The following is a 12,642-nucleotide window of genomic DNA, read 5'->3' on the forward strand; positions in this document are numbered from 1 at the left end:
GTGCCCTAGAATCTCACTCAGAACCTGCTGGACCAGGCTTCCTGTGAAGGAGAAGGGATCACTTCTAAAGGAATGAGAATTCCCCTTTTCTATGTACCAAGGTGATTAGCTGTATGGAGAGAGGGTGGTGGAAGACTGTGAGAAATTGGGTGTGGGGATTGAGTAAGGAAGAGAGACCATGACAGATATACCACCTTGGGTCCTTTGTGGAATGAGGTGACAATGCATTAAATTAAAGCATGAGAGGACTTCCCTGGTGGTTCAGTGGCTAAAACTCTGTGCTCCCTATGCAGGATGCCTGGGTTCAGTCCTGGTCAGGGAACTAGATCCCACATGCCCTAGCTAAGAGGTCGCATGCTGCAACTAAAGATCCTGCCTGCCACAACGGAGACAGAAGATCCTGCTGCAACTAAGACCTGGCACAGCCAAGTAAGTAAATAAATGAATGGAAAAAAAAAGCATGAGGGAAGGTATGGAGATAGGTGACAGAGACAGTGGAACCGTCTGCCAAGAAACTTAGAGGGTGGAGAAAAGAAACAGAAGCAGGCACAAATGCACCCAGACAAGCAAATGGACCGAGAGCCAGGGCAGTGCTGGGGGCTGTCCTGGAGAAGGGCACTACCTGGGCACTTAGAAGGGGGCAGAGAGCAAAGGATCTGTTTCTCATCCCAGTTGTCTGACCACTGAGACCCTTCGGGGCATGACAGAAAGGTCATCTGGAAAGGCTGTGGGAGCACAGAGATGAACCTATCTTGGACTGGGTTGGGGTGTTGGGGAAGGCTTCCAGGAGGAGCACCTGAAAGGACCGGTAGGAAAGAGTGGAGGGGATGGAGGTGGAGAGGGAAGGGGAGGAACCCAGTCCTGGAGGCAGGAATTAGCCTCTTCCATCCCAACAGCTGTGCATCAGCGTGGCCCACACACGAAGATTAAAAGAGGAACCAGGCCCAGAGCTGGAACACCAGGCCTGTAAGCCTGGGAGGGAACACGGCCCCTACCCTGAGATACTGGAGAGCCATGGGAAGGACAGGTACTGGTTAGGCTTATCTTCCAGAAGGAGCAATTGGAGGAGGAGAAGCGAGAATTAGGGAAGCCAGGGAAGGGTGGTGCAGAACTGGAAGTGAGTCCTTCAGAGAACAGAGCAAACAACTGCATAAAGCAGATGGGCAAGACTTGGTGACAGAGGAGGGGAGGGGTGGTGGCAGTTGAGAGAGACTCCTAGGTGTCTTGTTGTTCCAAGGAGCTCTGGGCCAAGACAGGAGGTCAGCTCTGAGCATCCACCTGCTGCCATCCACAGGTGGGCCCTTGGCTCAGAGCTCTCCCACCCAGCCCCGGAACTCACATGAAGCCGCCCTAGGGCCTGGGCCCAGGAAAAGGCCCAAGAGGGTGTCCAGCCCAGGTTGGGAGCACAGCCCAGAGGGCCAGGTGTTACTGGGGGAGCTCCTCCCCTCTGACTCCCCTTGCCAGAAGCTAGTCAAGGTAGTGCTGTAGCCTCCTGCCGCTGACCCTCTGTCGTTGCAATGATAGCTCTACGGCCATGAGGGGTTGAGTTTGGGCCTCTTTGTGGAGCAAATCAGAAGGGGAGGAAGGCCCATTGGAGCCCTGAAAGAACTCAGAAGCTGAGAGGAGCAGACAGCCTCACAGAACAGAGCTCAACCTGTCCCTTTTAGGCAGAGTTTGGGAGCTGTGTGTTCCTGTCTGGGCCTGTTCCTCTGTGTGTGTGTCCTCAGGCGAGCCACTGCCTATCTGGGCCTGGTTTCTGCTCTCCAGTGCACTGGGAGCAATCTCTGGGGTAGGACACTGCTCTAGCCTCCCTCTCCTCCAGCTATGGCCCAGGACTCCTGTCTACTCTCTTCCTATTCATCCATAGGTGCTATGGAGGAGCACACCCGTGACCTCTCCAAGGAGTTGCTGGGTGATCATTACATATCTTCTACTGTGAAGAAGCAAGGACCCTTTGGAAGGGGAGCCTGAAGGTGGAAGAAAAGCCTTTCAGGAAATTAGCCCCAGTGGCAGGAAAATTCGTCAAAAGCTGGCAGAAGTACCTACTGCTGATTCATGTCTCTTACCTAAGGAATAGCTCTTCTGGGCTAAGGGCAGGACTGGTAGCTTCCAGAGTCTTCCAAAGACCCCAGACTCAAAACTTCAAAACACTGGACCTTTTACTTGGATTTTCAGCATCTGGTGGGGAGAGGGGCACCATCATCATTGTTGTTCCTGAATCATGGGATTCTACAGTGCTAGGAAAAGCTGCTGATAGACAGCGGCCTTGAGTTTGAACTGCTGTGTGATCTCAGACACTCAGTTGACCTCTCTGATCCTCTCTGCCAGAAGGAATTCTGACCTTGCCTACCTTCTAGGTGACCAATACATCTATAATATTCAGTGCATGTGTGCTAAGTCTCTTCAGTCATGTCCGACTCTTTGCGACCATACGGACTGTAGCCCATCAGGCTCCCCTGTCCATGGGATTCTCCAGGCAAGAGTACTGGAGTGGTTACCATGCCCTCCTGCAGGGGATCTTCCCGACCTGGGGATTGAACCCAGGTTTAAATGTCAACCCACTCCAGTACTCTTGCCTGGAAAATCCCATGGACGGAGGAGCCTGGTAGGCTACAGTCCATGGGGTCTCAAAGAGTTGGACACGACTGAACAATTTCACTTTCACTTTCCTGAATTGCAGCCAGATTCTTTACCACCTGAGCCACAAGGGAAGCCCATAACACTCAGTACACCTGGGAAAAGAATAATTTTTCATAAAGAGTGAGGATGGAACCATATCAAAACAATTCTTGGTAGAGGGACCATCCAGCAGGAAAACAGTCTGGATGTGGAACTCATTATTATGGTGGCACTTATCTCCCTCCCACTGCCAGGTATTATGGCAGGCAGAAGAGCTGTTGCAGGACACCCCTCCAGGGAGCACTATTTACCTGGCTTACAGTGTGAATGAGCCCCAAAATGTAACTTGAACTCCACACCCTTTGTACTCTGGACCTGCCACCTACATGCACACTTATACCACCCATGCCTCAGAGAAGCCTCTGATGGGATCTCTTGGTTACCATCCCACCCAAAACATCCACACTGGGTAGTCTTTATAGCCCCCTCCTCTTCTAGCCTGTCCATGGCTGCCTTCAGCCCCCAGAACTGGCCTGGCCACCAGGCCAGCCCGATCATTTGAAGCAGAATCCTTTGAAGGAGCTATGGATGTAGCAGACCCCAGAACCACAGGGAATCCCTTCTAGACTGGTGAAGTGGCCATGGGCTAGTAACTCTGTCAGCCTATTTTTAAGACAGTGTTATAGCGCAATTGGGAAACCCTGCCTGCAAGGATGGTTTAGAGCTCAGCCAATTGGGGAAAGAATCCAAGAACAAGGCCAAGTTTCAAGGTATCAGCAGGGAGACAAAAGGAGAGAAGATAAAAGAGGATGCATCTGGACTCAGGCGTCGATAAATGAGCCAAAAGTGGTTGTTGAATTATTCAGCCTCCTTTATTGATCCATTGATCTCTATCTGCAGGTCTTGGTTTATTCTTGGTTGGCATTTCCTGTGTTTGAGACAGTGGAAAGAGAAATGGAGAGAAGAAAGGAACAGGTTTTTAAGACTCCAGAAGAGAGAAGAGGCAAGGCCAAAGAGAAATTTGACAACAGGTATCAGGAACCTTAAAATGCCTGTATCTTTTGACATGGTGGATCTGTTTTCTGGAATTGACCCTAAAAACACTATCCAAAACTTTGAAAAGCCTTCAAGCATCACGATATTCACAGAAGCCTTATTTTATAGCAGTGAATAACTGGAAACAATCTAAATAGTTATGTCCGACAATAGGGGATCAGCCAAAAGTCATTAGGAGTTTTATATGATTACATGGGGAAATATTTATGTCATAGAATTAGGTCAAAATGGAGCATTCAAAACTGTACCCATAGGGGAATTCTGTGGTGGTCCAGTGGTTAGGACTCTGTGCTTTCACTGCCAAAGGCCTTATTTCAATCCCTGATCAGAGAACTAAGATTCTGCAAGCTGCACAGCATGGCCAAAAAATCCCACAAAACCCTGTACATATAGAATGTCATAACTGTGTGAAGAAATGTGGATAGAAAAGGGTCAAAGAAAATATACCAAAATGTTAGCAATGATTGTCTTCAAGTGACGAGGTTCTCTCTTTTTCTCCCTATATTTCCTAAATTTTCTACAATATGCACAAGTTTTAAATAATTAAAACAAAATGTAAGGATGGAGCAAAAGACACTCATATGAGGTGTCTGCACAGAAGTAAAATAAGCACAAAGTAGTAGGGAGCTGATTCCTTCTAGAACCCAGGGTACTGCTATGTCTTAGGTCTGCTGACCATCTCCCTGGCACATCAAATGGACAGAACTGATAGGATGAGGTGATACTGCAGGGCAGTCACTGTGCAGAGGACAGTCAAAGGCCCCTGAACTCATTATTTAAATAAAAAGTGAGGGACTTCTCTGGCAGTCCAGTGGCTAAGGCTCTGTATTCCCAACGCAGGGAGCCTGGATACCATCCCTGGTCAGAAAACTGAGATCCCACATGCTGCAACCAAGACCTGACACAGTCAAATCAGTAAACATTTAAAAAAAGAAAGAAAACAAATAAGAGTTTTCCCATAAGAGAAAGGGGAAGAGGTCAGGCTAGATAGAGGGGACAGTGAGAGCAAAGGCCCTGAGGCATGTGGGAACCACAAGCAGGCCAGTGTGGTCGGATGGCAGGGTGCCATGGGGAGACACAATGGGAGATGGGATTGGGAGGGAAAGGAATGACTGTCAGGCGGTCACATAAGCTGGGCTGAGGGCCTTTGCCTTTCAGGCATAGGCAAACCGGGGGCTTGGGGGAGGGTTTCAAGCAGCAGAGCAGTGTGGTTAGAGCTCTACATTTTCCAGTTCCCTAGTCTAGTCTGTTTGCCATCACCCTCCAGAAACTCAGAGAGGAAGGGAGGGGAAGGGGAGCCATCCAGCAGCCCTCACACATGGTCAGCCAGACCTCCTGACCCCAGCCTGGCCCTCTGCCCACCACACCAGGTTCAGGCCCCACCTCCGGCCACTCAGACAAACCCTTCACCTCCCATGACAAAGAGGCTCATTTGGTGCCTGGGCAAGATTTTGCAAACGTCAACCTTGTAATTACAAGGATGAAATCATCTGGTTCCTTTTAAGCAAACGGGTTTATTGATCCCAACACTGAAGAAATGCTATTCTGGGGAAACTTGCTCCTCTCTGCTTTCCTCTCCCTCCGGGATGGATGAACTGATGCGGGTGTTAGGGGTAGGAGGCGGGCGGTGGTGGCAGGGCAGTTAAGAAGGGGGAGAACTGCCCAGAGGGAAAATTCTTATGGGCCCAAGGGAGAATTGTATGGTATGTAAATTACATCTCAAGAAAATTATTTAGGGCTCGGAACCTGCCTCATTTAGGTCGATGATATCCCATCCTGGACTTCAGCCCATCTCCATCCAAAGACTAGAAGCTGAGTAGAGCTAGGCTTTGATGGCTCTGTGCCAACCACGAATTCCCCTTCTCTCCCACCCTCCTCAACGCTCATTTGTGGCTCCAGATCCTGTTTCAGCTTTAAGATGGTACACTATTTCCTCAGTAATTGAATGGATGTTGTTTCTTTAGAGAAAAGCGCACAGAGGCTCAGGGACCTGGGAGGACCTCACCCCTACTTTGAGGAGAGACAGATGTGGGTGGCTGCTGACACTGGATCTGGATAAAGCCATCCTTTCTGCTGGACCTGGGAGGCAGGATATCTAGGCCCTGACCAACCAAGCCAAGGAGGGACAAACAGTTGGGCTCAGGGGACAGGAATGTTCAACCATCAAGGGCAAGAGCCACATCCTGCCACAAGGCCAACAGTAAGACCCCTTCACCCAACCTGTTGGGGCCCCTTTGGGAGCATGGTAGGTTGTTTCAGGAGAGTGATCCCAGCTCTCTACAAGCTTGCACACAGTTTGGTGAAGGAGACAAGCTGGACTTTGGGCATCCTTACCAGTAAAAGCCTTGGAATGGAATGGTTAAGAGCCCCAGCCCCTCTGAACCTCAGTTTCCTCATCTGTAGAATAGGGTCAATAACAACAAACTTGCAGGGTTATGATGAGGAGTGGACAAAGGATATACCCCCAGTGCTTAGCCATTTCATTAACTCTAACGGGTCAGGGTCTTGTCTGGGTGCTATGGCCACCTATTTACCTTTTCAGGGTCTCCTTTTCCTTATCTCAGATAGGGACAAGGAGGCCTGTCTTAGAAGGTGGTTGTGTGAATTAACTGAGATAAAGGGTATAAAAGTACCCTGCTCAGAGCTTCACAGTTGAACCAGACAATTAAGGGTTCCCTCAATGCCCTGCTCAGCAGTATCGTCCATTTACTGACTACCCTTTCAAGATCAGTGGAAGCAGCTGCCCACTCAGGAAAGTAGGGAGAAGGCCCTGGACTGATTGAATCCTTAAGAAAGGAAAGCTCCAAGCAGTAGGGCTTCAGAGAATTCAGCCAGGTTTATGGGGTTGGGAGGGTGTTTCTCGGCAATGAACAGTCACCCTCAGGCTTCAATCTGTGGGCCCTACTAAAGCTGGCTGGTAGCAAACTCCTTCACAGGGTGGTGCCTGAACCAATCCATATCCATTGGACAGAATCACAGACCTAAATATATGTGATGTGGGTGAAATTTTCTTTTGTTAATTTCCTTTAATCCAGTTTTTAAAATAAGTGAAAAAAATTAACAACCATTTAAAAAAAAAAAAAGGCATACAGAGTTCAGCCGAGGAGATGGCCTCCTTCGGCCTGCGGCTCGTTTCCCGGTTGTCCTGGCTGTTTGGATGCCAGACAATGCCGAGTGTGGGTTACCCTGTGGCCTGGAGTTGCCAAAGGCTGTCTGTGGTGCTGCTGTTCTGGGTCCGCCTGGCAGACTCTCCCATCCCTTTCCCTCCAGACGGCATTCCCCACCTCTGTGAGGCTGACACTTAGAGTACTCTGTCCTGCTCTGTACTCCCGCTGCTTCCAGTCCAGGTCCCTTGAGCTTAGAAGGGATATGTCTTGACCATCACCCTTGTCAAAAAATTCATGGTGGCTTTCTGCCTCAGCTGCTGCCATGGCTTCTGTGAAAAAGCTTGTGGCAAAGGGCAAAAAAAAAAGAAGCTGGTTCTGAAGTTTTACCTTTGACTACACCTACCCTGTAAAAGGTAGCATCATAGATGCTGCCAATTTTGAGCAGTTTCTTTAGGAGAGAATCAAAGTGAATGGAAAAGCTGAGAATCTTGGTGGAGGAGTTGTTACAGTCAAAAGAAGTAAGAGCAGGATTACTGTAATGTCTGAGGTGCCTTTCTCCAAAAGGTATTTGAAATATCTCACCAAAAAATATTTGCAGAAGAATAATCTACATGATGGGTTTTCCAGGTGGCGCTAGTGGTAAAGAACCTGCCTGCCAATGCAGGAGACATACATAAAAGACTTGGGTTTGATCCCTGGGTCAGGAAGATCTCCTGGAGGAGGGCATGGCAACCGACTCGGGTTTTCTTACCTACGAAATTCCATGGATAGAGGAGCCTGGTGGACCACAGTCCAAGTGACATGACTTTGTGACTAAACAACAACAACTGCTGGTGCTAAGTCGTTTCAGTCGTGTCCGACTCAGCAACCCTATGGACTGCAGCCCACCAGGCTCCTCCGTCCATGGGATTTTCCAGGCAAGAGTACTGGAGTGGGGTGTCATTGCCTTCTCCGAAACAACAACTACATGATTAGTTATCTGTAGTTGCTAACAGCCAAGAAACATGATTGGTTATCTGTAGTTGCTAACAGCAAAGAAAGTTAGGAATTGCATTACTTCCAGATTAGCCAAGATCAAGAAGAGGAGGAACTTGAAGGTTAAAACTCAATTGTCTGGAATATTTTGTATGAGTTCTTTTACACATATATGTAATATATATATATAATATTATATAATTTTTTTAACTTTTAAAATTTTTCTTCACCACATACCAGTTGCGGCGTGTGGGATCTAGTTCCCAGACCAGGGATCAATCCACCCCCCTGCATTGGGAGCATGAGTCCTAGTGATTGGACCATCAGGAAAGCCCCTCTGTATGAGTCCTCCAATAAAACTTGGGAACAGAATCAACAAACAGTTCATGTCTGGTCTGAGCATCTAGGCCACTCTAGTGAGATTTCAACTTTTATTTATTCCACATCTCCCAGGGAAAAAACAATTATTGCTGGAGTCCAGACACCAAGGTCAGCTGCAGGTCTGTGAGCCCTACCTGGACCCACTGTGGAGTAAGGGTGCTTCCTTGTGAATCATCATCTATCAGAGACAGAAATGAAAGGTTTTACACAAGTATCTACCCAAACAGAATATGGCGACATTGCATGGTATCACATGGGGTACCCTTTTTTCCTACTATGGAAGCTAACAGCAGAAACTCTACTCCCTTGACCACAGTCCTTGTTGACTGAGAGCAAACTCATCATCTTCCTCTTATTCAAACAATTATTGTGTTGTCTTGGTGCCCAAAGTTCTTCTTAGCTGAACTGGGAAGATGTAAGGGAGAGGCAGCAGATGGATGAAAACTTCTCTTCCTCATGAGTGGCTTGGTTCTGCCTTGCTAACTGGGGTAAAGTTGCCTCACTTACCTCTTAACATAAAGTGCAGATACTTTAAGGCTGGTTTTGTCTGTGCTTTGTGCTGCACTTTGAAGTTTTCCCCTTCAGTTTAGGCCAATCTGGGAGATGGAAATTTTGGAGACAGAGAAGTGGATGTTTCCATCCTTTGTCAGGAAATGAATGCCATTGATGAGAATCTGAGAGAATTAGCAGTGAGAAGAAATGGAGAAAGGAAAGAGTCCATCTCTGTGATTTGTTTACTTAAAACTGACACCATTTTAGCTTTATTTTTTTTAATTGGTTTTCTGTCATTTGCAACTGAAAAGCACCCAAGGGAAAAATTCTGAGATACTTGGAGACCCAACAAAAGTGGTTGGTGACATCCATATCTATGTATACCCTTTCTATTTGTGTACATACATACATTCACACAGGCTTGGTGTAGGCCAGGGAGCATGCCCTTGGAAGGAGTTGATTCTATGTTTGCTACTCAGAAAGTGTGTGTTTGTTAAAGCCACTGGCCTGCAGGTTTGATTTTGCTGAAAACTCTCCCCTTGACCTTGGGCAATCCATCACTAACTGGACCTTAGTTAGAGTGAAAAAGCAATCCAGTTTGCCAGGAACTGAGTGGTTTCCTGGGACATGGGACTTCCACTGCTAAAACCAGGATAGTCTATCATCCTAGCTCAGTTTTGTATCTGTAAAAATGAGATTGGATTGGACTAGAAAGGGCTGGGAAAGTCTGCCAAATCTTGCATTCAGGCAGACATTGCCAATTGCCCTTGGCACTAATTCCTGTAAGTTTAAGTGCATTCTTACAGTCCTTTGCCATAAGACCAGCTACTGTCAAAACTGGTACCTATTTGCCATACTTGGACTGAGTTTTTGACAAGCTGAGATTTTAAGGGTCAGAATTTATTGAGGACCAACTTTGAGTAAAGCTCTGCTGTAAATCCCATGTCAGGCTGTCTCCAGCCTGAGCTAAACGACTTCCCTAGAATTTGTGGATCTTGTCTTTTAGGATTTGATTGTACATTTGTGTCAATATATGAACCGGTATTGGGTTATTAATTCAGCTTGTTCTTTGTAAACTTAAATTTATTGAGTGTTCATCATGTGCTAAAACTACATAAAAGCTCTCATGCCAGCTAATATTGCGAGCTTGCGAGTGCCTGCATTTTGTAAAAAAAGCAAACTGAGGCTTTGTGGCCCAGTGCCCTAAGGGCCCCATCCAGCAGGCAGGGGAGTGAGTGAGGTCCCATTTGAGGCCCTTCTAATTCCAACAACTCAGACCTTTCCACCATGATGCGAATTCAGTTGGATCGCTTTAATCTCTTTCCCCCGTTAGTCTTTGATGTGCACAGCCTGCACCCCTCCTGGTCGGTTTTCGGAATCTCCAAGGACTTAAGTTTCCAAAGGAGACTTTGGAGTCTCCTTCAAAGTCTCCAAGGACTTAAGTTTCCTGGCCTTCAGGTGATAATTTGGGGTTACTCCGCGCTGCTGGGGAGCCCAAAAGTTCCAGGCAGAGTAGAGGAAAGACTCGCGTGGGCCGCTCCCTATCTCCAAGAACAGGGCAGATCCCCCACTCAACGAAGTGGCCGGCCAGGAGAAAAGGGGCCGCGCGGCCGCGGGAGGAGCCGGGTTTCGCTGCAGTCCAGCGGCCCCGCAAGCGGACTTGCAGCGCATGCGCAGCGCGGGCCGCAGAGTTGTGAATGGTGCGTTTTGTTTGCCGGAGTTTGGGGCGGGCGGGCGCGCGAGGAGGAGGGGTGGGGCCGACGGGGGCGGGGCGGGGCGGGGCGGGCGGGCTAGCGAGGTGGGCGGCGAGAGGAAGTGGCGGCGGCGGCGGCGGCGGCGGCTGGGGGCGGCGAATGTTGGATCCGCGCGGGCGGTAGGCAACGGCTTAGGCGGCGGCGGCGTGGGCTGGGCTCGAGCGGGCGGCGGCACCTTAGACTCCCGGGCGCGGGAGCCCACGCGGGCGGGCGCCTGAAACAAAGGGAAGCGAGAGTCAGGGCGCCGCGGGTGGGCGGTCAGTCGGTCAGCGCGGAGCCGGCCAGCGGGTGCCCGCGGAAGCCTGGAGCCCGGCGGCCGGCGCGGCCTCAGGGCGGGAAGATGCCGCGCGTCGTGCCCGACCAGAGAAGCAAGTTCGAGAACGAGGAGTTCTTCAGGAAGCTGAGCCGCGAATGTGAGGTGAGGCAGGCGGGCGGCGGGGAGGCCGCGGCGCGCCCCGAGCGGGCCCGGGCGGAGAAAAGTTTGGGCGGTGCGGCCCCGGGGATCCCCGCGCCGGCGCGCCCGCGGAGGGGCAATCTCGCCCGGGCAGCCGTCTGCCCGCTGACTCTGCTTGCCCTTATCGGGGCGGCGCGGGGCGGACGGCGTCGCGGATTTGGCTCCTGATTTCGGGCCGTCTCTGCCTTGCAGATTAAGTACACCGGCTTCAGGGACCGGCCCCACGAGGAGCGCCAGGCGCGCTTCCAGAACGCCTGCCGCGACGGCCGCTCGGAAATCGTAAGTCGGCGGGACGGGGGCGCAGGGGAGTGAGGCGCGCGCGGGTCACTTGTTGCACTGGGGCCGCCGCGGCCCAGGCCGGTTCCGGACGGCGCCGCGAACGCCGCGGCTCCCGGAACTGAGCGGGCGCCGTCTCACTTCCTACTCGGGATTCAAAATGCGAAACCAGACACTGGCGGGCCGAGTCCTCGCGGGGAGACGCTTCCCGGTGGCCTTCGGCGGGTGGATTATGTTTCCCACACACGACTCGGCGGACAGTTTGCCGCGAGTGGATCTCAAACCCGAGCCCAACTAAACCAGGAAAGGTCACTGTGTAGGCTGTGACCCTGATTAAAGAGAGGGTCGGGATATTAGTAGGGGATATTAGTGGGAAGAAAACACCCGTAGGGGAAAAGAAATGGACTTCGTTCAAAATCGTTTCTTGGGCAATAGTTTGGTTCTTAAGTTAGATTTTGCGTAAATCTATGTGTGAAGCTATCTTTTTTTCAGTAGAGCTGAGAATAAGTCAGAGGGTAAATCCAGGTAAATCCAGTTATCTGTTGTCCTAAGAGAGAAAAAAAGCCCCACCAAAACGTGCCATCTTTTCGCATATTAAGCTTCAGGAGAATCGGAAAGAAATCTTTTTTTCCCTCCAAACCTAAAAAAAACATATCCCGCTTAGGCCTGCAGTTTTTAAAGAATCGCATGGATTTGCAAAACCCATAGTCTTATCTGAGGCCCTGTTTTAGATGCTAGATTTGGTGCTTTATCTCCACCAAACGTTATGTTGAAAAAAAATTCAAGTGTCCTAGTTCCTCTCCTTTTGGTTTGTCCTATTGGCGGTGCTAATGAGGAGAGAATGATGGAGCCAAAAAGTGCATCCGAAAAAACTAAAGAGTAGAGGCTGGTTGTTAATTTTTTAAGAAGTTGAGGCACTGTATAATGGAATCTGATGATCTGCTCCATGACTTGGGCCTGTGCATCTTCACACACTTGAAGCTACAGGCGCAGTTTGAATTTAGGTTAACAATAGCAAGACATCTTGGACCATTTGCTTCTCCCATTCCCTGTACAGGAGAGAATATTTTTATTGAGACATAATTCGCATATCATAAAATTCTCCCTTTTCATCACTGAAATCAAGTTTATTTTTAAAAAATATTTTGATTTTAAGACAAAGGCTTTTTAAATTGTATTACAGATAATAAGATATGGCCAACTTTACTAGGAACTCTAGAATATTTGGTCATTATTGCACATTATAAAAGAAAATGTCTAGCTTTTAGCCCGCTTCCTCGAGTAGTTGTGATTATTATATGATTCAGATGTATAGGACAAATAGTTTTTAGTTTTGGCACTAAGTGGTAGAAGAATCTTTCCTTCCTTAGTTGGTTCAGTGATTATATCATCCTTTGTCTGGATTTCCTTTTGGAAAAGGTGGATGGTATACCCAACCAATGGATTTCTTGGAAGTAATTGATGTAAGTATAAAAGATGAGCTATAAAATGCTATTGTAATTTTTTAGAGCTGAGGGTTTTGGGGAAA

The 12,642-nt window shown here is 49.0% G+C and overlaps 1 protein-coding gene and 1 long non-coding RNA gene across 3 annotated transcripts in view; both read left to right on the forward strand.

Annotated features, from left to right (window-relative positions):
* LOC138418601 (uncharacterized) lies at positions 1–4,620 on the forward strand. The gene is made up of 4 exons (XR_011248658.1): positions 1–101; positions 294–429; positions 1,868–2,357; positions 3,520–4,620. It is a non-coding gene; the product is annotated as an uncharacterized lncRNA (long non-coding RNA).
* A 5,085-nt stretch (positions 4,621–9,705) lies between these two features.
* The window catches only part of CBFB (core-binding factor subunit beta), a 48,583-nt gene continuing 45,646 nt past the window's right edge, over positions 9,706–12,642 (forward strand). For both annotated transcript variants that reach the window (XM_069550057.1, XM_069550056.1), the window contains exons 1-2: positions 9,706–10,802; positions 11,031–11,117. In XM_069550057.1, coding sequence (XP_069406158.1) covers positions 10,725–10,802; positions 11,031–11,117 — 165 coding nt within the window. In that variant the 5' untranslated portion in view covers positions 9,706–10,724. The remainder of the gene's footprint in view (positions 10,803–11,030; positions 11,118–12,642) is intronic.

This window comes from Ovis canadensis, chromosome 14 (assembly GCF_042477335.2).
Source record: "Ovis canadensis isolate MfBH-ARS-UI-01 breed Bighorn chromosome 14, ARS-UI_OviCan_v2, whole genome shotgun sequence".
NCBI classification, from domain to species: Eukaryota; Metazoa; Chordata; class Mammalia; order Artiodactyla; family Bovidae; genus Ovis; species Ovis canadensis.